Source organism: Meles meles, chromosome 15 (genome assembly GCF_922984935.1).
Source record: "Meles meles chromosome 15, mMelMel3.1 paternal haplotype, whole genome shotgun sequence".
NCBI lineage: Eukaryota > Metazoa > Chordata > Mammalia > Carnivora > Mustelidae > Meles > Meles meles.
Window position 1 is genome coordinate 82780462 of NC_060080.1, and position 23841 is coordinate 82804302.

General features: G+C 46.1%; 1 protein-coding gene across 8 annotated transcripts in view; it reads right to left on the reverse strand.

The window, feature by feature from the left end:
- Positions 1-6996: 6996 nt before the first annotated feature.
- Positions 6997-23841, reverse strand: part of NINL (ninein like) — a 147725-nt gene continuing 130880 nt past the window's right edge. For 7 of the 8 annotated variants that reach the window (XM_045979352.1, XM_045979356.1, XM_045979354.1 and 4 more), the window contains 5 exons: positions 18962-19117; positions 18151-18264; positions 13348-13557; positions 11250-11363; positions 6997-8033 (listed from right to left, as the gene is read on the reverse strand). In XM_045979352.1, coding sequence (XP_045835308.1) covers positions 7800-8033; positions 11250-11363; positions 13348-13557; positions 18151-18264; positions 18962-19117 — 828 coding nt within the window. In that variant the 3' untranslated portion in view covers positions 6997-7799. The remainder of the gene's footprint in view (positions 8034-11249; positions 11364-13347; positions 13558-18150; positions 18265-18961; positions 19118-23841) is intronic. The other variant, XM_045979355.1, reaches the window with a different exon arrangement.

Consider the following 23841-nt stretch of genomic DNA (forward strand, 5'->3'; position numbering starts at 1 on the left):
TCTCTGGCCAAAATTATATGCAAGAAACCAAGTTGGGGCACCTGGGTGGCTCAGTGGGTTAAAGCCTCTGCCTTCGGCTCAGATCATGTTCCCAGGGTCCTGGGATCAAGCCCCACATCGGGCTCCCTGCTCAGCGGGGAGCTTGCTTCCCTTCCTCTCTCTCTCTCTGCCTGCCTCTCTGCCTACTTGTGATCTCTGTCAAATAAATAAAATCTTAAAAAAAAAAAAAAAAAAAAAAAGGAACCAAGTTATAGAAAAACTTTACTTGGGATGTGGATTTTTATGTTTTCATACCTACTTTCGTCCGTAGGCTGCCCTTTACAGATTATTTTCATTACTGGAAAAAATCTCTCAATAGTTTTTGTAGCCAGATCAGATCTTCAACTAAATCTCTGCAGACAAACAATAAAGACAATTTCCCTAGTGAATGAGAAGGATGATGTTGATATTTTAACTGTGGGTCTGTGTTCACGTCCCTTGTTCTACTCCCAGAGCACATGGAAGCATGCAGCCAGGTGAGGCCTGCCGTCCACATGAGTCCCCTGTGAGGATGAACAGCCATGAGAGACATTGCTGTGTTGCTGGCCCACCAGCATTCCAGAACTTACATTACATGATAGACTTTTGTATTTAATTTACCAAATAAGTATATTCCTTATTTGAAATGAATGTGTACGACTTGGAAATCTGGGATTTTGGATGTTGTATTGATTTATATTGACTGCCTATTTAGAATTTTGATTAGAATTTTATGTTTTTTCTTATGATGGTAATATGTATGCAGTTAGAAAAAAACAATGTGGGAAGTGAAAGTGCCCCCTTCCGACCATCTAGTGTGCTCACCGCTGACTGATCACACACAAAGTCCAATCCCATTTCTTTGTAAGTGGTTTTCCAGTTATTTTCTAGATTTTGTTCCTAATGTGAATGCAGTCTTTTCCCCATTATATTTCCTAACTAGCTTTGCTTGATACATGTAAAGAGCTGAAGGGGCTCCTGGGTGGCTCAGTCATTAAGTATCTGCCTTTGGCTTAGGTCATGATCTTAGGATCCTGGGATTGAGCCCCACATCGGGCTCCCTGCTCAGCAGGAAGCCTGCTTCTCCCTCTCTCACTCCCCTGTTTGTGTTCCCTCTCTTGCTGTTTGTCAAATAAAATCTTTAACAAAACACAACAAGAAGAGCTGAAAATCATGGTGACTTGGCCACATTCTGGTATTAACCTCGTTTGGTTTTGATTGTGTTGACCATATGCATACAGAAAAGGTGGGTGTCTGCCATCCCAGGAGACAGGTCCTCAAAAAAACAAGAACAACCTGCTGAGTTCCAGCCTCTAGGATTGCAAGAAAATAAATTTCTGTTCCAGCCACCTTGTCTGTGATTTTGTTATGGCAGCCCTAGCAAACTAATATGGAATGTTAAATACTTTTTCTTTAAAATCTAGTTCCCTGTTGATGGGACACTGAATTGTTTCCAGCCTTTTACTACTACAGACAAAGCCAATGTGAGTAACCTGGTACATATTTTATACATATGCATCTTTATCTGTAAGATAATTAGAATCTTTATTGCTCTTGACAAAATATATAAGAATTATAATTTGCATCACCATCAGAAATGACAGTAACTATGCCCTTCCCTGCCCATCCTTGCTAATAGTGCGTTGTTTGCAGTTTTCGACTATTACAAAAAAAATATGCCAGGAACATTTGCATACAAGTCTTTAACGGACATATATTTTCTTTTGGGCAAATGACTAGGAGTAGAAGTTATATATATGTTTAGCCATTTTTAAGATTTTTAAAAATTTGAGAGCACAAGGAGGGGCAAGAGGAAGAGGGAGAAGCAGACTCCCCATAGGGATCATGACCTGAGCCAAAGGCAGACACTTAAACAACTGGAACCACTCAGACGTCCCTATACATGATTAACTTTTCAAGAAACTGCTAAAGTGTCTTCCAAGGTGGTTGTGCATTTTGTATTCACACCAGCCATATATGAGTTCTTGTTCTTCCACATCCTAGCTAACACTTGGTATTGGTTAGTCTTTTCAATTTCAGCCATTCTACTAGTGTGCCATGTGTAATGCCTTCTTGTTGAGGTTTTAGTTTGCATTTCCCTAAAGACTAATGATGTTGACTATCTTTACATGTGATTATTTGGAATCTATCTTTTTTGGTGAATTTCCCAAAAATGTATCCTTTAAAAAAAACCTGTTTTCTTAAGAGTTGAGAGTTCTTTATATATTCTGGATACAAGTTCTTTATGAGGTGTATGCTTTGTAATTATTATCTTCCAGTTTCTGTCTTGTCTTTTCATTTTTATTTAAATTTTATTTTATTTTTTCAGTGTCCCAAGATTCATTGTTTATGTACCACACCCAGTGCTCCATGCAATACGTGCCTTCCTTAATACCCACCAGCCTCACTCATCCCCTCCACCCCCTCTCTTCCAAAACCCTCAGTTTGTTTCTGAGTCTATAGTCTTTCATGCTTTGTCTCCCCCTCCAATTACCCCCAATTCACTCTTCCTTCCTCCTCCTAATGTCCTCCATGTGTCTTTTCATTTTCTTTTCTTTGTTTTTTTTTTTTTAAAGATTTTATTTATTTATTTGAGAGAGAGAGAGAGAGACAGAGTGAGAGAGCATGAGAGGGGAGGTCAGAGGAGAAGCAGACTCCCCATGGAGCCGGGAGCCTCATGTGGGACTCGATCCCAGGACTCCAGGATCACGACCTGAGCCGAAGGCAGTCACTCAACCAACTGAGCCACCCAGGCGCCCCATTTTCTTAATATATTTTGAAGAGCAAACATTTTAGTTTTGATAAAAATCTGATGTATTCATTCGTTCTATTATGCTTTTGGTGTCTTGGCCCAGCTCAAGGTCATAAAAGATATTTTCCTTCATCTAGAAGTGTTATAGTTTTAGATTTACCCTTAGGTCTAGGATCCATTTTGAGTTAATTTTCATATATGGTACAAGGTATGGACCCAAAATTACTTTGGGCAGGGGGAAAGTGGAAGCATGTGGCCTTCCTCTTCTAGCACCACTTGTTGAAAAGGCTATCCTTTCTCCATTGTAAACAACAACAAAACCAAAAAACTTAAATGTCTATGTGTGGGCTTATTTCTGGACTTGGTTCTGTTCTAATGATCTATTTTTCTATCCTGACACCAATACCCATGCTATTTTTATGTAGTGTACATAACTTATAATAATTCTTCAAATAGTGCTAATGGTCCAAATTTCTTCTTTTTCATGTTTGTCTTAGCTATGCAAAGTCTATTGCTTTTCATATGAAACTTGGGATCAGCTTGTCAATTTCTACCAAAATCAAACCTAGTATTGTAACTGAGACTGCACTGGATCTGCATTATCAATCTGGAGAGATTGACATCTTAACAGTATTGATAATATTCTGGCCCATAAACAAGGTTCATCTTCCCACTTATTTCTGTCTTCCATCTCAGCAATATTTTGTAGTTTACAGTGCACAGATCTATGAAATCTTCTGTTAGTATTTCATACTTACAATAGCTTTGGTGCTATTTTAAGTATTCTCAAATTTCAAATTCTAATTCTTTGTTGCTAGTAAATAGAAATATGACTGATACTGAATTTACATCCTATAGCCTTACTAAAGTCACCTAATAGTTCTAATAGCTTTTTTAAAAATTTCATCAAGTTTTCTACATCTAGGGATGCCTGGGTGGCTCAGTCAGTTAAGTGTCTGCACTCAGCTCAGGTCATGGTCCCAGGGTCTTGGAATCAGGCCCTGCACTAGGCCTGCACTCCAAGCAGGGAGCCTGCTTCTCCCTCCCTCTCTGCCCCTCTTCCTGCTTGTGCTCACTAGCTCTCATAAATAAAATCTTTTGTAAAAGTTTTGGGGGCATCTATGTGGCTCAGTTGGTTAAGTGTCTGCCCTGGGGTCAGGTCAGGATCTCAGAGTCCTGGGATCCAGCCCTGCCCCAGGGCTCTCTGCTCAGGGAGGGGTCTGCTTCTCCTCTTCCTGGGTGCTCTCCTTCCCTCTCCTGCTCTCTCTCAAATAAATAAATAAAATCTTTTTTTTTTTTTAATTTTATACATCTGTGGTTGTCTTTTTCTTGCCTGATTGCACTGGTTAGAACCTCCAGGAGAGTATTAGAAAAAAATGGTCAGAAGTCCTTATCTTGTGTCTGATCTTAGGAGGAAAACATTCCATCTTTTATATTAATTATGACTTTAGCTGAGCTTTTTGTAGATGCCCATCATCTGGTTAAGGAAACCCCTTTCTATTCCTATTTCCCTGTGAGTTCCTATCAGGAACAAATGTTGGATTTTGCCCTATCCCCTTTATTCATCTATTGAGATGATCATATATTTTTTTGTCTTTTAATTTGTTAGTATGGTGAATTTCAGTGGTTGATTGATTTTCCAATGTTAAACCAATTGTGCATTCCTAGCATAAACCCCAATTGGTCATGATGCACTAATACTTTTTGGATTTGATTTGCTAAAATATTGTTGAGAATTTTTGCATGTGTTCAATGAGGGATATTGGTTTGTAATGTTCTTATCATGTTGAAAAACCATGTAACCCTGTCATAGAATGAGTTGGGAAATACTACTTCTTCAGTTTTTTGGAAGAGTTTGTATAGACTTTATGTTAGTTCCTTCTTAAAATGTTCAGTAGGATTCATGTTTAAAATATCTGGGCCTGGGGCGCCTGGGTAGCTCAGAGGGTTAAAGCTTCTGCCTTCGGCTCAGGTCATGATCCCAAAGTCCTGGGATCGAGCCCCGCATCGGGCTCTCTCCTTGGCGGGGAGCCTGCTTCCTCCTCTCTCTCTCTCTGCCTGCCTCTCTGCCTACTTGTGATCTCTCTCTGTCGAATAAATAAATAAAATCTTAAAAAAAAAAAAAAAATCTGGGCCTGGGCGCCTGGGTGGCTCATTTGGTTAAGTGCATTTGACTCAGGTCATGATCCTGGAGTCCCAGGATCCAGTCCTGCATTTGGCTCCCTGCTTGGCAGGGAACCTGCTTCTACCTCTAGCCCTCCCTCTTCTCATGCTCTCTCTCCCTCTCAAATAAATAAAATCTTCAAACAAACAAACAAACAACAACAAAACCTGGGCCTGGAGTTTCTTTGTGGGAAGGTTCAACTTCTTTTATAGCTATAAAAAAAAAAGCTCCAGGATGAGCTTTGCTATTTTCTGTCCTCTGCATTTTGTCTTAAGTTGCCGAAGTTATCGGCATAATGTTGTTCACAATATTGCTTTATGGGTTTGTTTTTTTTTTTGGACATCTGCAGTGATGTCACCTGATTCCTGATATTGGTAATTTTTTTTCTTCTTTATCCTGATCATTCTGGCTAAAGGTTTATCAACTTTATCAATATTATCAAAGAACCAACCTTTGGTTTCATTGGCTTTTTTTTTCCCCCTGTTTTCTGTTGCAGGAGTCAACAAACTTTCTGTGTTTTAGACTTTGTGGGCCATGCAGTTTCTGATGCTGAGCACAGAAAGCAGCACAGTACAGAAGTGAATGCGTGTGGTTGCGCCCATCAAACTATTTACAAAAACAGGCTTCAGGGCTAGACTTAACTCCTAGCATGAGGTTTCTTTTCCTATTCTATTCCTTGACTTCTACTGTGATCTTCATTTTTTCCTTTCTTCTGCTTACTTTGGGTTTCATTTGCTCTTCTTTTTCTAGTTAGTTAAGGTGGAAGCTCAGGTCATTGATTTGAGACCTTTTTTCTAATACAGGAATTTAGTGCCATGAATCTTCCCCTAAGTAATGCTTTAGCTCCACCCCACAAATTTGGTTTATTTGTTTTCATTTTCATTCAATTCAAAATATTTTCTAAGTTTTCCTCTGATTTCTTACTCGGTGCATGGATTATTTAACAGTCAATTATTGTTCCCAAATATTTGGGGATTTCCCAGATAATTATTCTGGTCTTGATTCCTAATTTAATTCCTTTTTGGTCAAAGAATATACTTTGTATGACTTAAATCCTTTTGATTTTCTTTTCTTTTTTTTTTTGGCGGCTTTTTTCAAGGCCCAGAAATAATGTTCCAGTGTACTTCAACTGTTGTTGGGTTCTATAAATGTCAGTTGTTTGATAGTATTGTTCAGGACTACTAGATCCAATCTCCTTGTTACTCTAGCCCCAGCCAGAAGCCCACAGTGAATGAAGAAGTGTGCCCTTTGATGTGTTTTGACAAACATATACAAATGTATATAGCCATGTAACCTAAACTTTGAGAGTTTTTAATAACTAGTAGAACTAGCTCCCATTCATTGCTCTTCTTTTTCCAGTTTTCCCTATTACTCGCTTATCAAGCTGTACATGTAAACTTTAGAACTGTCCGATTCTGGGACAGGGGGTCAACTGGGGCAGGGAATGCCCACTTGTTTCTTTATTGGGACTATATAACATTAATCAGTTAATGGAGAAGAACCAAATTTATGTTGTTGAGTCTTCCTGTCCAATAACTGATCTATCCATCTATGCCAGTCTTTTTTTTTGGTAGGCTCCATGTCCAACATGGAGCTTGAACTCACAACCCCTAGATCAAAAGTCGTGTGCTTTACTGACTGAGCTAAACAGGAGCTCCCATTCCAGTCTTTCATGTCTTCCACAGGGCTTTAAGGTTCTTCTTATGCACAGATAGTAAACGTACAGACAGAAGGGGATGAAGCATAGCAGATTCAGGGTAGTGGCTCCCTCCAGGAAGGGGAAGGAGATTGAGAGCAACAGAGCAGGGTCTACAACTCTATAATGTAACAGAAAGATTTTAATACCTTTTTAAAAAACTTTAATACATCTAATTGATGGGTATAAGAGTGTTTCTTACAAAACTATTTTTCTATTTGTTTGAAATATTTAATTAAAAAAGTTAGACTTAGGGGCACTTGGGTGGTTCAGTCAGTTAAGCGTCTGCCTTCAGCTCAGGTCATGGTCCCGGGGTCCTGGGATTGAGCCCCGTGTAAGGATTCCTGCTCAGTGAGGAGCCTGCTTCTCCCTCTCCCTCTGCTGCTCCTCCTGCTCGTGCTCTCTCACTCTCTCATTGTCAATAAAAAAAATCTTAAAAAAAAAAAAAGTTAAACCTAGAAGTTAAAACAATTTTAATAGAAAAGAGTTTTCGTAAATACAGTGACTCTTCATAGTACTTTTCATAGTTTGTTCTCATAAACCAAATGACCATAACTTATATATATTTTGGATATAAAACTATAGTTTTTCTTCTTTACATATATAATACAATTTCCAGTGTGATGACATTTCATTGAGGAAAAGATTATGCATTCACAGTAAATACTATCATCCCTGAGTCCACAGACATAAAATAGGCACTCCCCAAACATCTTCCTGTGGTGGAGCAGGGTGGACAGTCACAGCGAGTAGTCCTTCTAAAATGTCTGTATAGACCCAGATTGAGAATGCGAATGATCTAAACCCAAAACAGTAACAGTGAAAGGGTGAAAGTGTCCAGAGCACTTATTTTTCATTTTACTCTCTGCAGCTAAGGTCAAAAGTACAACTCTGAAATTGATTTTACCATTTTCTTTTGTCTTTCTTTGCTGAAAGCTGGCATAATCTGTTTCACCCACTGGTAGCAAAACTGGGAATTTTACCTACAGAAATTACCCAGGACCACTAATAAAAATACAGTTTTTTCCAGCATGTCTATTTTCTGAGCATCTGGCACAACAGACATTTTTAAATGTGTGTGAGGTGAACAATGAAAGAATCAGAAACCTGCTATACCCGGTGCACAGCGAATGAACTGTAGAAAGTTATGGCACTATGGTGGCTTAATTTTAAAAGATATTCTTGCAAAATGAATTCCAGGAAAACAAGCAGCCTTCACACAGAGAAGCTGAAGCAATCTTACTGATGAGTCTGTTGAGAGCTCTAACTTTTTCTTCCAAGATGTGGTTTTTCTTCTGAGCACCTTGTAGCTTCTCTTCAGTGACCTGAAGTGCCTTCATCAGGTGAGCATTTTCCACATAGAGTTCCTTGAGCAGCAAATCAGACTTTGTGTTCTTTTCAAACTAGAGAGGAAAGAGAACCATACTTTTCTGCAACTCTCATGCAGAAACACTACATCACAACTTGGCCCTCCCCCACACCACATGTTTAGACCACAGATTAGGGGCTCTTATGCATTTAAGACAAACACTGAGTGGAATGACAATTTTTGTTACCTTGGAGTGAAAGAGGAAATTGAGAATCTGATGAATTATGTGATAGAGAAAATTGAAGTCAATTTTGTGATAGTAGATCTTACCATGAAATGAAGATGTAAAAGACCACAATCACCAACCTCAAAAAGGACAATCCAGCATAACATAAAACATGTCATTCTGGTTCATCTCAGTGTGCTCGCAGACCCACCACGTTACCCAGGGTGTACCCCAGCATGGCGTCCACCCTCAAAGCCCTGGGTGTGTAGGCTAGTCACCACCCACTATAGCCAGAGCAATGGGGACCCAAGGCCACTCTAGTTATAAAGGGTCATGTGACCTGGCCTTGGGCTTTGAAAGTCAAAACTGTATTCGTTCGACAAGTAGTGCCAGTGCCTGGCAACAGCCCTGCTCTCAGGAACACATATTCTGAGGGAAGCAGACGGACCAGAAACAAATATGTGGTGCGGAGGCACAGCAAGTGCTAAGGAAAAACTGTGTAACCAAACCCCAGTCCGCCTGCTGGATGTGAGGCAAAGATAAACAGAGCATGGACTGCATGGCAAGGAAAAGAGAGAGAGCCAAACAAGGAGGAGGAGACGGAGACAGGAGGGCAAGACTGAAATCTGTTTCCCCCAAGGAAAAGAGTCAGAGATGTTTACAGGCAAAAAATAAATAAATAAATAAAGGTCTGGGTGAAAAGTTACAGTTGTACTTAATAGTACTAATAACACTCTGGTTACTGGTTTCAGTGGGAGGGGACAGACAACTGAGGAGGGAGATCCTACTTTTGTTGGGGTGAACAGGGAAGGCTTCTCTGTTGATGTGAACAGAGATCTGAATAAGGCAGGGAAAGGAGCATTGAGGCTGTCCGGGTGTGAACATTCTAGGCAAAGGGAGGAGTAGGTGCAAAGGCCCAGAGGCTGGCCAGGCTAGGGGGTCGGTAGGAATGGCCAGAGGCCTGTGGCTGGGGGGCATGGCAGTGGGAGGCCCACTGAGAGGAGGCTAGAGCGGCTACACTGACTAGGCAGGCACTGAGAGGAGGGGGCCAGCACCTCATCACACTGGGAAAGCACTGCTGCCACTCCTGCACCAAGAATAGAGCACAAGAGGACACGAGGACATTGTAGGGCTCAGAGGATGAAGGCGGGAGTGGTGGCGGGTGAGGAAAGAAGAGGCTGGGTTCTGCATCCCTTCCAAAGGCTGAACTGATGGGCTCACCGGGGACACAGTGGGGGCCTCCATCACAACCCCCAGACTTGGGACCTGAGCCGGCGGTGTGGGGGAACAAAGGGGGGAACAGGTGAGAGTGTGCGGACAATCCTTTTGCAGGTACTTCAGTAAAGAGGAGCAGAGGCAGGGCCAAGGTTCCCTAAGCTTTGTGTTGTGGGGGCAGTGAGGGCCCCTGAGAAGGGAAGGGCTGGGCACGGAGGCACATGCACAGACAGGTGGCTGGTTTGCGGGGCCAGAGCACAGGCTAGCTCTGGGCGGGGGGCGGGGGGTGGGGCAGGGCTGCAGATGGGACCTCACAGAGGCAGGGGTGCAGGAGCAACAGGATTTGCTCACCAGGATTGAGTCAGTGGAAGCAAACTGAGGGTGCCTGCAAGAGAATGACTGTCAGGTGAGGGGTGGGGGTCACTGAGAGTCTGTGACACTTGGCAAGGAACACAGCTAGGGAGTCCGAGAATGGCAGAGAGGAAGCTGCAAAGCCAGGAAGATGGTTCAGGAGGTGGGTGTGACCCCCCTGGGACCTTCTACCTCTCAGGGAACAACAGGTGACACAAATGTTTCATCCTGTTTGGGCTTAGTTCAGGAGCTCTCCAAACATACTTGATTACTGTAATACAAATATTTCTACAGAGTCTCACAATTTCTTCCAGCTCTGAATAGAACTCTTCTAAGAGTAGCTGGTGTTTGGCTAAGAATTTTCCCTGTGTCTCCTGTTTCTAGCACCCTCTGTGCTGGCTGCTTGGCTGCCAGTTCTTACCAGTGGACCTTGCCGGCTGAATTGGACTGTAAGCTTTCAGCGAACATAACAGCTCTGGCCTTCTTTTTTTGGTCTTTGCTCCCTATAGCAACCCAAGTTTTTCCTTTCTCCCCCAGAGTGATTTATTTTAAAATATATAGTTCATATCATACTCTTGCTTAAAAACTTCTGATGGCTTCTACCTGCAACACAAATAAAAGCAAACTCCTGACCTCGAGGGAGTCCTGCCTACCCATCATCTACAACAACCTCCTTGGTGGCCTGTTGACATACTACTCTTGGTCCCATCTAAGGACATTTGCCTGCACTGCAACTCTGCCTGGATGCCCTCCTTGTCGGGGTTCTGGTATGTCCCCCAGCACACATGGAGACATGTGGGTGCATTTTTATGGCTGTCCCACTGACTAGAGGTGCTACAGGCAGTCAGCCCTACACTGCATGGGAAAGTCCCGCCCAATGAGCACTTATCCCTTCCAAAAAGCCAACCTGGCCTCAGCTTGGGGGGCACAGGCAGACCCTCCATGCTGTCACTGGGTGTCTGCTCCTACCACGTCTGAAAAGAGTGGTCCCCAGCCATCCCCACCACTTTCCATCCACCACCATCTCTTCCTCAGAGCGAGCACTTCTCACAACTTGAGGTCATTTCTCTTATTATTGTCTGTCTCTACTTCGAGAATGTAAGGCCCATGAGGGCCCGTCTCAGGGTCTTCTCAGAACAATAAATGCTGGGACATATGACAGGTGCTTGATAAATACCTGGCCAATGACTGAACAAATCAATGTCCTTTCTGAGATTATGTAAACACCCCTCAAATGTACCTTAAAACAATTCTCAAAACAATGTACAAATATAATTTAGGGTATATATTTAACAAAATCAGTTTTTCTATTGCTTTTAACTGTTCATCTTCCGTAAAAATCTGTATATTGAGATTCTTAAAGTTTAGATGGAACCCCAGGTTCAGTGGTTCCAAACAAACTTGGGGCTCTCTCTGCATTCTATGAGGATGGTCTCACCCTGGAATAGCTACTTAAATACCCATAGAAGGAAAAAGTTCAGAAAGTACATGTGGTAATAACAGATGCCCATCACTGACCTGCTCTTTCAGCTCAGCCACTTTTTCTTCTAGGAGCATTTCCACATTCTTCAGAACCATTTCCATCTCTTCTACCTGCTCTTCCTTGTCTTTAAGCTCTTTTTCATGTTCTTCCTGCCATAAAACGTTACAGACCAACAGTTTACATTTCAAAAAGAATCATATCAGGCTTAGTTACTTTAGAATGGAAATTAGCTAAAATCTACAAATCTGGGAGTGGCTGGAGATAACCTTTCATCTGCACAGAGAAACGTTTGTGAATGTTCTGCCACAGGCCAAGAGCTGACACCACTCTTTGTAGTTCACAGAGAATTAGTGGACTGCTTTCCTAAGAATTTAATCATAAATGACTCCAATGTATTTCCCCAAACGTGTTAGTGAGTATTTCTAAATGACTTCTGATTAAACTTCTTTGTTTTGTCAATATTCTGTCATGGCTGAGCTTATCTTCTGCTTAACATTTTTGTGCATGGCTGGAAGATTATTCTTCCACAGAATTTATGCTTCACAAACATCAACTCTTACCCACCTTTAGAGTCTTGCTCCAATTTCTTCCTCATGGAGACCCCCCCACCCCTGAACTCAGGCTCCTACCTGCACACACACCCCCGCCATGTTTGCTCATGAATATTTCAGGAGGGAGTTTTCTCAGCCTTTTAAACACTGACTCAGAGTGCACACAGGGCAGACTATTCAAGCATGTCAAACGTGCCAACTCGAGGATGCCACACACTAATGCCCTGAGGTGGGGACCCACTGGCATCTGTCGTTTACAGACAAAGAAACTGAAGCAAAGACAGGGTAAGTAGCTGCCCAAGCTCACTCAGCTGGGAGGTGGTGGAACCTGGATCCTGACCTCTGCAGCCAGTGTCCTGCTCCCCTTTAAGGAAGCGGCTCTGTTTCTATCTAGGTCTCTAGATGCCTAGTGTGGTGCCTGGTACACAGCCAGGGTCCCCAGATGTGTGTCACTCCTCATTGGCCTCCCATCCCACCACCCTCCTCCTGCTTCCCTCTCATCCTCCTTAAATATGCCAAGTACACACCCACCTCAGGGCCTTGGCACATGTGGCTCCTGCTACCTCTCAAGCACTCTTCCACCGTAAGTGGAAGGCTTGCTCCCTCAACAACTTCGGGTCTTGGCTCATATAGTAACATGTTGGGAAGACCTTCTCCAGCCTGCTGTTTAAAACTGCAAAGTGTCCGGGCACCTGGGTGGCTCAGTGGGTTAAGCCGCTGCCTTCGGCTCAGGTCATGATCTCGGGGTCCTGGGATCGAGTCCCACATCGGGCTCTCTGCTCAGCGGAGAGCCTGCTTCCCTTCCTCTCTCTCTGCCTGCCTCTCTTGTGATTTCTCTCTGTCAGATAAATAAATCTTTAAAAAAAAAAAACAAAAAACTGCAAAGCGTCCCACTCCATAGCACTCATCAGTTCACCACCATCTGACATGCTGTCCTCATGACTCGTGTTCTCATTGGTCTCCACCCCCTCACTAAGGCTCCAGGAGAGCACGGGCTTTTGCTGTGTGTGCTCATTTCTGTACCTCTGACACCTAGATCCACATGCAGCCAGTATATAACCTCTAGTCCTTGTGTGCCTGTGGGTAGCTTTTTTCATTCAGCAAAATGGTTTAAGATTTTTTTTTTTAATCAGATGCATCATTTGGAAATTGGATGTGTTCGTGTAAAAATCTAGTTTCTGGCTTTCCTTTGAAATCAGGAGAACTCCCACAGGGTTCCACGGGTGGGACTGTTGCCCTCAGCTTCACTCCTGCATCTGCATCACCACATTTTTGGCCCTGTCCACAGCTTGAGTGTGTGGTCATGTGGCCTATCACAGATGTGTGCAGCCCCCATGCAGGAGAGACCTTTTGGGTCAGCAGGCTCATCATTCCCTAAGTGGGTGTGTGCTGCCCCTCTCTGGCCCATCTCTGGTGGACAAGAAAGTCCCACATTGTTCAGAGTGAAAAACTGAATCCTGTGCCTGCCGTACAAGCAGACCTCTAGAAGCTGGGATGGCAGTTTTCAGCCAAGTGACCAATGATCCAGCCTCACCACCGCCGTCACCATCAGCAGGGCCTCAGGGCCCTTGTCCCCACTCACCCATTGTGTCTCCAGCTGCCTCCCCTTTTCCTCCTGGAGAAGGCACTCCTCGCGAAACTGCCGAGCTGCCTGCCGTTCCTCTTCTAGCAGCTGCTGCAGCTCAGCCACATGGTCCCGAGGCACCAGCCCCTGCATCTGCTCCTGCAGCCGATGAACCTCCTCGGAGTATTGGGACTGAGCCAGCCTCAGCCCCAGGTTGGCTCTGTACATCTGCCATGGGATAAAGCCAAGACAGGGCTGGTGTGACTGCTGAGCACCACAGGGCGATTACCAGACACACAAGACTCCGAGGTTACAGAGAGCCTACAACTTGTAGGGCACACAAGGCATTCGCCCTCCCTGGTCCCTGCATCTGCAACTAAAGGCAGGGTTTACAAAGAACACCCTCATTTGAATTCTGACAGCCAAACTCCAGTTTGGCTCGATATTCTGCACAGAGACAATCTGGAAGACTCAGGTCTGTATTCTCAAATTGGTGATTTGTGCTCCCCACTGCACCCAAGGGAGAATTGTGCTATATTCTGTCCGGTTTAACCTTCAGCAGACTTCAGAGTCCATGTAACTACTGAAACCCACAGAGAGCTCATGCTCCTGAGATAGCCGAGGCCAGGGCCACAGAGGGCAGCAGAACCCGCACTGAAGCCTGAAAGGACCAGCGAGCACAGAACCACCCCAGCACCCAGCTCCCCAACCACAGAGGATGGCAAGATTTCACTGGAGTTGTGCAGGGCCATTATTACTGCACAGTGTGTAACGTGGCCAATCCTTCCATTAAACCTCATTTAAATCACTCTGATACTGGAGACTTCACCTAGAATACCCAGAATTTCCTTGGCACCCTAACTGGCCTTGTCAGCTCTCACACACTGGCAAGGCCCCACAGGTGGGAGAGGGAAGTGACTCTGTCAAGGGTCACACTCAGAGCAAGTCTGAGGTGGGGTCAGAAAGATGGGGAGGGTGCTGGCTATGGTGACTCAAGGGCAAGAGCGAGGCCTCAGGCCACTGCATCTCCCTGTGTCTCTGAGGGGCTGTCTTGGGGCGGGGGGGCATGTCATCACTGTAATGTGTGGCTGTTCTTTCTTTTTTAAGATTTTATTCATTTATTTAACAGAGAGAGAGATCACAAGCAGGCAGAGAGGCAGGCAGAGAAAGGTGAAGCAGGCTCCCTGCTGAGAAGAGCACCTGATGTGGGGCTTGATCCCAGGACCCTGAGATCATGACCTGAGCTGAAGGCCGAGGCTTAACCCACTGAGCCACCCAGGTGCCCCATGTGTAGCTATTCTTAGGACAGGGGTCATCCTGGAGAAACACCCTCCACCCCCCCAACAGTTTCCAGAATAGCTATTTTGGGAGAGTGCAATATAATGATTTAAAGATCAGGTGACCAAAATACATTTCTCAGAGATACCTGGTCTTCATCCACAGATCCTGAAAATGCTTCAGAGGCATAGAGTTGAAATAGGTGTCTTGTTATTAATGAAGGTGATTTTTGGACCACACCAAGCAGCGGGGGCTGGCTGCCAGGAGGGCCAACCACAGGATTAAGGGTTGGAATTTTTAGTCCCACCCCCACCTCCCTGGAGGGAAGAGGGGCTGGAGGTTGAAACAGCCAATGACCAATGAATGACTTGGTCAATCACAACTGTGTAATGAAGCCTCCAGAAAAACCCAGAAGGACAACCGTATGATCTGTTTCTGGAGATCTTCCATGCTTGGGGAATCAGAATACTTCCATGTGCCACCAGGCTGGGCTCAAACTCCATGAGGACAGATGTTTGGGACCTTGACCTACCTATCTCTTCCTCTGGCTATCTGTTTGTTTCCTTATCATATCCGTCAATGAACTGTTAAGTGTTAAGTGTCTTCCCTGAGTTCTGTGAGCCACGCTAGCAAATCAGTCAAACCTCGGGAGGAGGTGGTTGAAACCTCCAATCTGTAGCTGGCTGGTCAGAAGCACAGGTTATAGCCTGGTCCTGGGGATGGCCTCTGGAGGGGCCGCGGGGGCAGTCTTGTAGGACTAAACTTCACCTGTGGGGTCTGATGCTGTCTCCGGGAAGAGAGTGTCATAACAGAATTGGACTCTCAGACACCCTGCTGGTCTATGAGTTGCCTGTTGTGTCTGGGGAACCCCCTATATAGTGGTGGAATTGGGTCTGGGAACCCTGAGAGAGAGGGACAGAGAGGGGAGAACCAGTTCGAAAACACATCCCTACAAATGTAGCCTCCTCCTGACTTTCATGCTCTAGACAGTGATCTGGCCAGAAGCCGAGCCCCAGACTAGGCCCAGCTGACACCATGTCAGGGTGCCCACCCATCCCAAAGGTGCTGCTGCTCTCTAACAGCACTCCCCAACACCCTGGTGCCACTCCTTCTTTAAACACTTTGCCCCCATGCCCCTCGCTGCCACCCACTGCGGCCACCCTCCACTCTGGACTCCAGTGCCAGGGGCAAACTCCTGTAGGAAGGCCTCCGTCTGGCCCAGCGTGAGGTCTCTGTGTCTGTGGCCCTAGCTTGCAGCTGTGCAGGGTGAGCAGCCCATAACACCTGCCACCTCTATCCCCTCTGACTGCCTCCTGAGCCTCTCATCTTCCTCCTGGTGGAAGTGAGGCTCTAGCTGGAGCCGGGACCAGTTCTGGAAACCTCACCTCCACTAACACATAACAAGGGCAAGATGTCTCCAGAGAGCTCTGGGGACTCCCACAGCCAGAAAATGAGGGTTGGTGTGTTCTGGGAGCTGAGGCATGGCAGTGAGCTGCCTCGGCCATCAGCTCTGCCCCCCTGAGCTCATAGGTTGCTCTTCCTGCCCCTTAAGGGATGGGAGCTCTGTTCTCTTTGTCTTGAGAGGTGAGGAATGTGTCCTTGCCCATGGAGAGGTGGGCTCTGTGCCCTCCCTCTGAATCCAAGCTGGATCAACAGGATATGGGGGGAGTAATGTTCTGGAATGCCATGGCACAGTCCTAAGGAGCCTGGCGCTCTGACTGCTCCTCTAAGGGCCCCTGGTCGCCTCTCCTACCCAAGCTTCACTGCTGCTGCTCTCAGAGAACACCATGCCACCAAGAGGCTGGGTGTATTGAGCCCCAGCACCAGCCAAACCCACACACCAGCCCTGCGAGCCAAGGGCTTGCAAACAACTGATCCAGCCATGCCTTCAGACGATGCCTGTCCCAACCCCACTGAACTGCTGTGGCCCCCCGACACAGCAAGTGACAACAGCCCAGGTGAGCCAGCAAGCCCACAGACCACGAAGGAGAATGGCGAACAGTGCTATAAGCTGCCAGGTTTGGGGGCGGCTTGATATACTGCGAGTCAGAGCCAAGCCAAGATGGGGATTCCCAGGGACGTGTGGTACGTGCAGCATTCTGCTCCCCACCCTCACTCTGAGCTGCACAAAGTCCCTTGGCCAGGTCCTTTAATGTCCTCCCCCGAGTTGCTCCCCAGCTTACACCTGTTCAAGCTTCCCTCTCTCCTTCTGGGCCCTCCTCCTCAGAACCACCCACACAAGGGTGCCAGTCCCCACCCTGACTCCCTCCCACATGGCTCCGAGTCCATCCTTACCGCGGCCTGTCACTAGACTCCTTACATACGCTGTAGGCTCCCCTTACTTCCCTCATGGGAACTTTCACCAATGTGGTTCTGGGGGTCCTCTTCTAGATCACAAAGAAGGGGAAACCAGCTCATATTGCAGAAGGACTGCCTACGTAAGGTATCTTCTGCCTGTGACAATGGCTGACTCCTAGTCCCCAAGGACTCAAACTGCTCAAGACAATTTCTCAAGCTTCCTTTCAGACTTAAAGAAAGACAGAGAAGGGATCCTCTAAATGCTCAGAAGTACCTCTGGGGCAGTGCTTGTTTGCAGTGGGAAGGCTGAGAGCCCACAAGCCCCCAAAACACATCATAAGGCCTGGGTTGGTGGTGGGGGTCCCACAACCAAGTCCAGCTGTAGGGCCAGGAGCCAGTTGGGGAGCCCTAAAGAGGCTCAGTGAGGGAAGTATGCAGGTGCCACACTCAAGGGAGGATAGTCCTGGGCCTCAGGCCAGTGGGTTAGAGACCCCTCCCACACCGTGCTGGAGAGGTTTCTCCCATGGCCCCTCATTCCTTCCTGCAGCCCCCAGCCCTCTAAGCACACCCCGCATCTAAGTCCACGCAGGGTCCTTAGGGTACCTCCTGCAGTCACACACCCGCCATTCTCTTTCCTGTCCCCCAGAAAGAACCAGCTCCCCCTCTCTTGTGTCCCTGGACCTCACACTGTCAGCGCACCCCAAGGCTCTTGCTTGGCCTGTCCTGCTCTCATTTACTTGTCCAAGACTGCAAGCTCTCCACCTTCCTATCTCTGCACCTTGAGAACCTGGTGCGCTGGATAAATCCTACAACATGAGAGGAGGTGGGAGCTTGACACCCACACTGTGTACAATTTCAGGGCTTCTGTGCACAAAAAAGCCCGTGTGAGTATCAGATGGGGCACCTAGCTTGCTAACCACTGGGACGGCTCCGCCCTCTATCCTTGGATCTGGTGCCAACTCCTTCATCTCAGAAGCTACCTGTCACTCTCCTTAGCTCTTCTGATTTGCAGATGGCACACCCAACAGAACAGCCTACTGGCCTCTTTCGCTTGTGCATAAACAGCTGTGCCCACGGATTGCTCAGCTGAGCCTGGACAAGGCCCAATTCGGTCCTGGGACTGTAAGCACCCAGCCAGCTGTGTAACCTCAGTCCAGCCTAATGACCTCTCTGGGCCAGACCAGTCCTGGCCATGTTGACTTTCTTCCGGCTGAGACCCAGCCACTGGCCATCATGCACACCCACCTGGTCTTGACTTTCTTCAAGAGTCTCTCTCAGCTGTGACTGTGACAGTCTCAGGCTCTGACATTCTTGATTCATGTGTTTGAGTTCAAGTTCAAGTTTTTGGATGTGCTCACCCTGTTTTTAAAAAATCAATTTCATAAATATAAGAAATATCTCAGCATTGATACATATTTGATGTAGAAACTTCAGAAATGTACAGAAAAACAAAGATTACAAAATTTAAATCACCCATCATCACAGAAGCCTGAGGACCATACCTGACACTGTGCCATGACTTCAGCCCTTCCTCCAAATGTGCATTTCTAGCCATAAGACTAATATAGCATCGTGTATGCTATGCTTTCCTCAAACGTATCTTGGGTACTTCCCCATGACATGAAATATTATTTGAAACATAATTTTTAATGGCTGCACCAGAAGTTACAGCCTCATTCAGTATTATTGATGATTCAAGCTGATTCCAATTGTTTTGCTATTAGAAATATCACAGCAACGAAAATACTTCCAGCTAAGTCTTTTCACGATGATCAAACTCCCATAAGCAGAATTATAAGCAGAATTATAAACTCAGAGCATACCAATGTTCTTGATATATGTTTTTCCCAAATGTCCTCCTGAAAGGTCTACCAATTTACTCTCCTAGCATCAGGATTTAATTCCTTTCTGGTTTTTCTAGATATTGAGGATTTGCAAAAGCTGCTAAGTCAACAAATTTTCCAGGGCGCTTACTTACTAAGTCTCTCTCCTTACCTGAGGGGTAAGCCTACCTCCAGGCATTTTAAGGCTGTTCCTGATGTTTTCAGATACCCACCTGCAGCTCCTCCCTCTGCCCCACCTCCTCCAGTCTCTGGGTTAATAATTGAATGGTGATGCAGCTCTCATTCTGGGCCTGGTGGGGAGAGGCCACCTCTCCCGGCTGAAGGACCTTCTCATTGAGTTGGGACACTTCATCCCTACATTTCAGACTCTGAAGCAAAATGGGTTAAAATGCAGATGACAAAGTTATTTTTTTTTTAAACCAGCAGCTCAATTCAGATCATTCCAGTGGCTCCCAACCAGGAACGACTTTGTTCCCCGAGGAACATCTGGCCATGTCTGGAGACACTGCTCGTTATCACGGCTGGGGAGGGGACGGCTCCGGCATGTCATGGGGGAGGCGCTCAGCACCCTCCAGTGCAGGACTGATCCAGCCCCATTTGGCCACAGGGCCAGGGAGCAGAAAGCCTGCACCATGTCCTGGAGGCAGCGAAACACATCTGGACCATAAGAGGTGGTTATATCATGAGCACACAAACCATTGCTCTCAAGACCTTTCATACTTTTTTTCATTTCTTTCATGGTTATTTCCAACTATTATTTTAAGCAATTTGACAGAAAACACCCAATTGAAGTGTATGAAGCTCCTCAGCGTCTCCTCTGATCTTTGTCATTGAACACAAGAACACAGCTTTCAGCAGGGTGCAGGCAGTGATTAAATTGTATATTCTGCTTTTGCTCAGGATCCCCTGGCCAGCAGCCAGTGGATGCACAACAGGCACCCGCCAGGAGACAAGCAAGGGCATGGCGCACGCAAATAGCAGCTACAACACTGTCCCTACAACCACCTGCTCTGTGGAAATACCCATTACTTTCAACTATTTGTTGTGAGTGTCTTCACAGACACCGCACGGCAGCTGATCTGCTTTTTCCCACAGCATCAGTTCTTGAGGCCATCGAAGCCGAGTGCCTACAGCCCCAGGTGTGGGCAGAGCAGCATCCCTGGTACCGCTTTCCAGCACTGCCAGCAAAGCACGGGCACCACTCCCCCCACGGCTGCGCCAGCAACCTCTTACTATTATGTGTCTGAGGATCTGAGAAGCAGGGGACAGAACCCTGAAGTTGTTGCAACTTGGATCATTCATGCTTGGTGAGTCTACCCATTTTTCTAGTGACCACTGCTCCCTCTCTTCTCTGTACAGAGATTGTCACTCATCTTGTCCTTAAAATCTCAGAACTGAGGGCAAAGAGGTGTTTTCAACACATCACATCATAGGCTCAAGGCCATTATGTCTGGTATGGAACTCTGTCGTGTTTACTACATTTCATCGTGAAAATTAAAATTGTTTTTCAGTATTGATACACATTCATCTTGTTCTGAGGACAGCCCTGATTTCATTAACAGCCAGAAATGGAATCTGCCTTCAGTTAATTTTCTTCTGTTTACCTTTAATATTTAGTCTTCGTTTGGAAATAATTTCAAATTTCTACAACAGGGACAGGGCTATGACAGAGAACATCTATGCACCCTTCCAGCCAGGCTCATCGGCTGGCAACATCCCCCATGTGCTTTTGCGGTGGACACGCTCTGCAGGTACGTGTATGCTCATGTGTAACCACACAAACACATGCACATGCATGCACATGAAGCCCTGCATACGTGTTTCCTAAGGAGGTGAGTGTGTTCTCACATGGCCCTCATACAGGTCTGGCTCAGGACATGAATCATACCACCCACCTCCCAGTTTTGTCAACTGGCCCAATTACGCCCCATCCTCCCCTCAGGCAGTGCCTTTATTAGGCAGGCTGTTTTAGCTTCCTTGAATCTGGGAAAGTTCTGTGGCCTTTGTCTTGTATGACACTGAAAATTTTGACAGATACAGTCCCTCCCTGCCTCGCCCCTTTAACACTTCCTCACTTGGGGTCTGCCAGATGTTCCCGTGACTAGGTTAAGGTGTTTGCTCTGCAGGGCATCGTACTGGGAGCACAGGGCCCTCTCTCTCTCCGTGCCTGTGTTCATCACCTCATTTCGAAGTTGCACTCATCTGGGTTTTATTGCAGAAGACAAAACGAGATGCTAGCAGTCATCTCCTGGTCACATTTTAAAACAAATGGATGTCTGTGCTACATGGGCTTACTATGAACCCAGTCAGGACTTTAGGCCTAGTTTCCAGTTTATAGGCAGTATAAGGAACAGAGGAACAGACTCAACGACAGTATCAGATCCAGAATGTGGGACGGCCTACAAGACAACTGCCAGTCTCTTCAAAGAGACAAACTTGAGGGGGTGAAACAGGTGTGCCAGGTTAAAAAGACTAAACTCATCGAGGCAGGCTGGCCATATTTTCCAAAGACAGCCTCAATGGCCTCTCCCACCCCACATCCCCTTCTGCACAGTGACCTGGACACTCCCCACCCAGAGGAGGCTATGCCCCTCCCTGTGCCTTGCAGCATCTGGGTGAGGGTGTTATGGAGTGATTTCTGAGGTCAGAAGCCTTGTTGCCTGCCATGTGGTCCTCCTGGTGCCCCCTGTGACACTCCCTCCAGGAGCCAAATCCCACAGGAAGAAGCCTGCACATGATTCCAGCCTTGGCCTCTGGGTCACCCCAGCTGTCCAGTCTTCCCAGCCCCCATGATGAAGAGCAGAGGAGGGCCATCTGTCTTGCACCCCATCTGAAGCCCTGACCCACAGGTTCTGTGATCGCGATCAGGCAGCTGTTTTCTGCCACCAGAATGCATTGATGGTTCAATGGGTCGTCCTTAATTGTATCCTAGTTCCAAAAAATTTACCATAGAAGATATTTTTGAATAATTAGAGAAATGTAAATATGGTTGGAATATTGGATGGTGTTAGATAATTACAATTAGGTTTCTTAGGTGTTACAGTAATACTGTGGTTAGGTAGACGTTGCCTTAGAAGCAGGGTCTCACTCTCTTCCTTTCAAATGGCTTGAAAACACACCCACACATGCACACTGCACAGAGAGATACGAAGACAGGTATAAACAACGAACTAAAGTACTTACGGTATTGTTAACAACTGTCAAATTAAGGTTGTAGTATGGGGCTGATCAGTCAGTGTATACTATGTCAACTGTTCTGTGTGTTTAACGTTTTTTATACTAAAAAGCTGAGGGAAGAAAACAAATGGATACCTAGAATCTATTTACAAGTGTGTCCTAGAAATAGGCTCAAAAGGGGACGGGAAGCCCAGGAAAGCCCCAGATGGGTCATTTCACAGGAAGCTGGTCACAGGCAGATCAGCTGAACTTTTTGTCTTAACTCAACCCAGGAATTACCTTCCTGATAGACAAGGCCTAAGCAAGGCTACCACACCCTCACCATGGACACAGACACCCAGAGCTGGAAGCCCAGACAAGCCACCTGTTCATCAGTGGTCTGAGGCAGCAGAACCACTCATACCACAGCAGAACAACTCAGCGGCCAGAGGCAGAGGGAGCACTGGGAGAGAAGAGCCTTGGGACTGACCTCAGGGACGGCACAGATTCGAGAAGCCACACATGGCAACTCCCCCATGCCCCCACCCCGAGAACTAACGAGTAAGTTCAACCAGGTGGTGGGACTTGCTAACGCATTGTATTTCTACGTCCTGACAGTGAACATATAGAAACCCAAATTAAAAACATAATACTAGTTCTGGTCTCTGGTCTGATGTGAAAAGAGCTCCGTCTCCCCAATAAGAAAAAGGCTGGGTAAACTGAAATCAACAACTCCTCTTCGAAACCTTAGATTGTTATCATAGGGCAAACCAACGCCCTGAAAACTGGAGAGACAGGCTAAGGGTTCCCAGCTTACCAGGAGCAGAGGCTGGAACCTGAAACAAGAAGGGAAGTGGGTGATGTAAGGATGACTGCTAGAGGCTGCGCCTGACAGGCTTGGGAGTAAAAAAGTCACGGTCTCAGGGGAACCCCCAACTTTCCTGAGATGTACCAGGTTCTTTCCCTTAACATCAGAGAAAATCCTCTCAGGCTTCTAGCAAGTAGGGGTAAAGTAATTGCTATGGACTGAACTATGCCCTTCCAAATTCCTATGCTAAAGCCCTCAACTCCCAGTGTGACTGGAGATGAGGCTTTCAGGAGGTAATTAAGGTGAAATGAGCTTATATGGGTAGGGTCCTAATCTGACAGGACTATGGCCTTTTAAGAAGTAGAGCACTGTCTCTCTCCCTCTGTGTGGCCCTATGGAGGAGGAAGGGCCATGTGAGGACACAGAAGGCAGCTGTCTGGAGGTCAGGAAAAGGGCTCTCACCAGGAACTAAGGCAGCTAGTACCTCATCCTGGACTCTGGCCTCCAGAACTACAAGACAATAAATTTCTGTGAAGTCCCTCAGCCTACTACACTTTGTTATGGCAGCTGAAGCCATTCTAAAGGACACTCAGAGGGTTCTGTTCCCTTCAAGAGAAATAACTACACCGGAGCTTAAACAACCACAAACCCTCCAGCCTTTCTGTCTCAGCACACACCACCAATCAGATAAACTGTTACAGTCACTCTGGGTAACAGTCAGGCAGTTTCTTACAAAACTAAACGTGTAACTACCATAAATTCAGTACTTGCACTCCTGGGCACTTATCCCGGTGAAATAAAAACTTACATTCATTGAAAAAAAAAAAGCGCATAGGAATGTTCAGAGCAGCTTTATTTGTGATAGGCCAGAACTGGAATCGGCCCAGCTGTCCTTTAAAAGGTGAGCGTTTAACTGTGGGACATCATCACACAGAACAATATTCATTAATAAAAAGAAGCTAACTACCATTCAGGCAATGCTAGACTCTCCAGGCAAGTATAACGTGTTAGAAGGGTCAATCCCAAAAGGTACACTCTCTATGATTTTTTTAATATAACATTTTGAAATGACAGTTTTAGAAATGAAGGACAGAGGAGAGGATGTCCGGGGTCAGGGGCCGGGGAGGG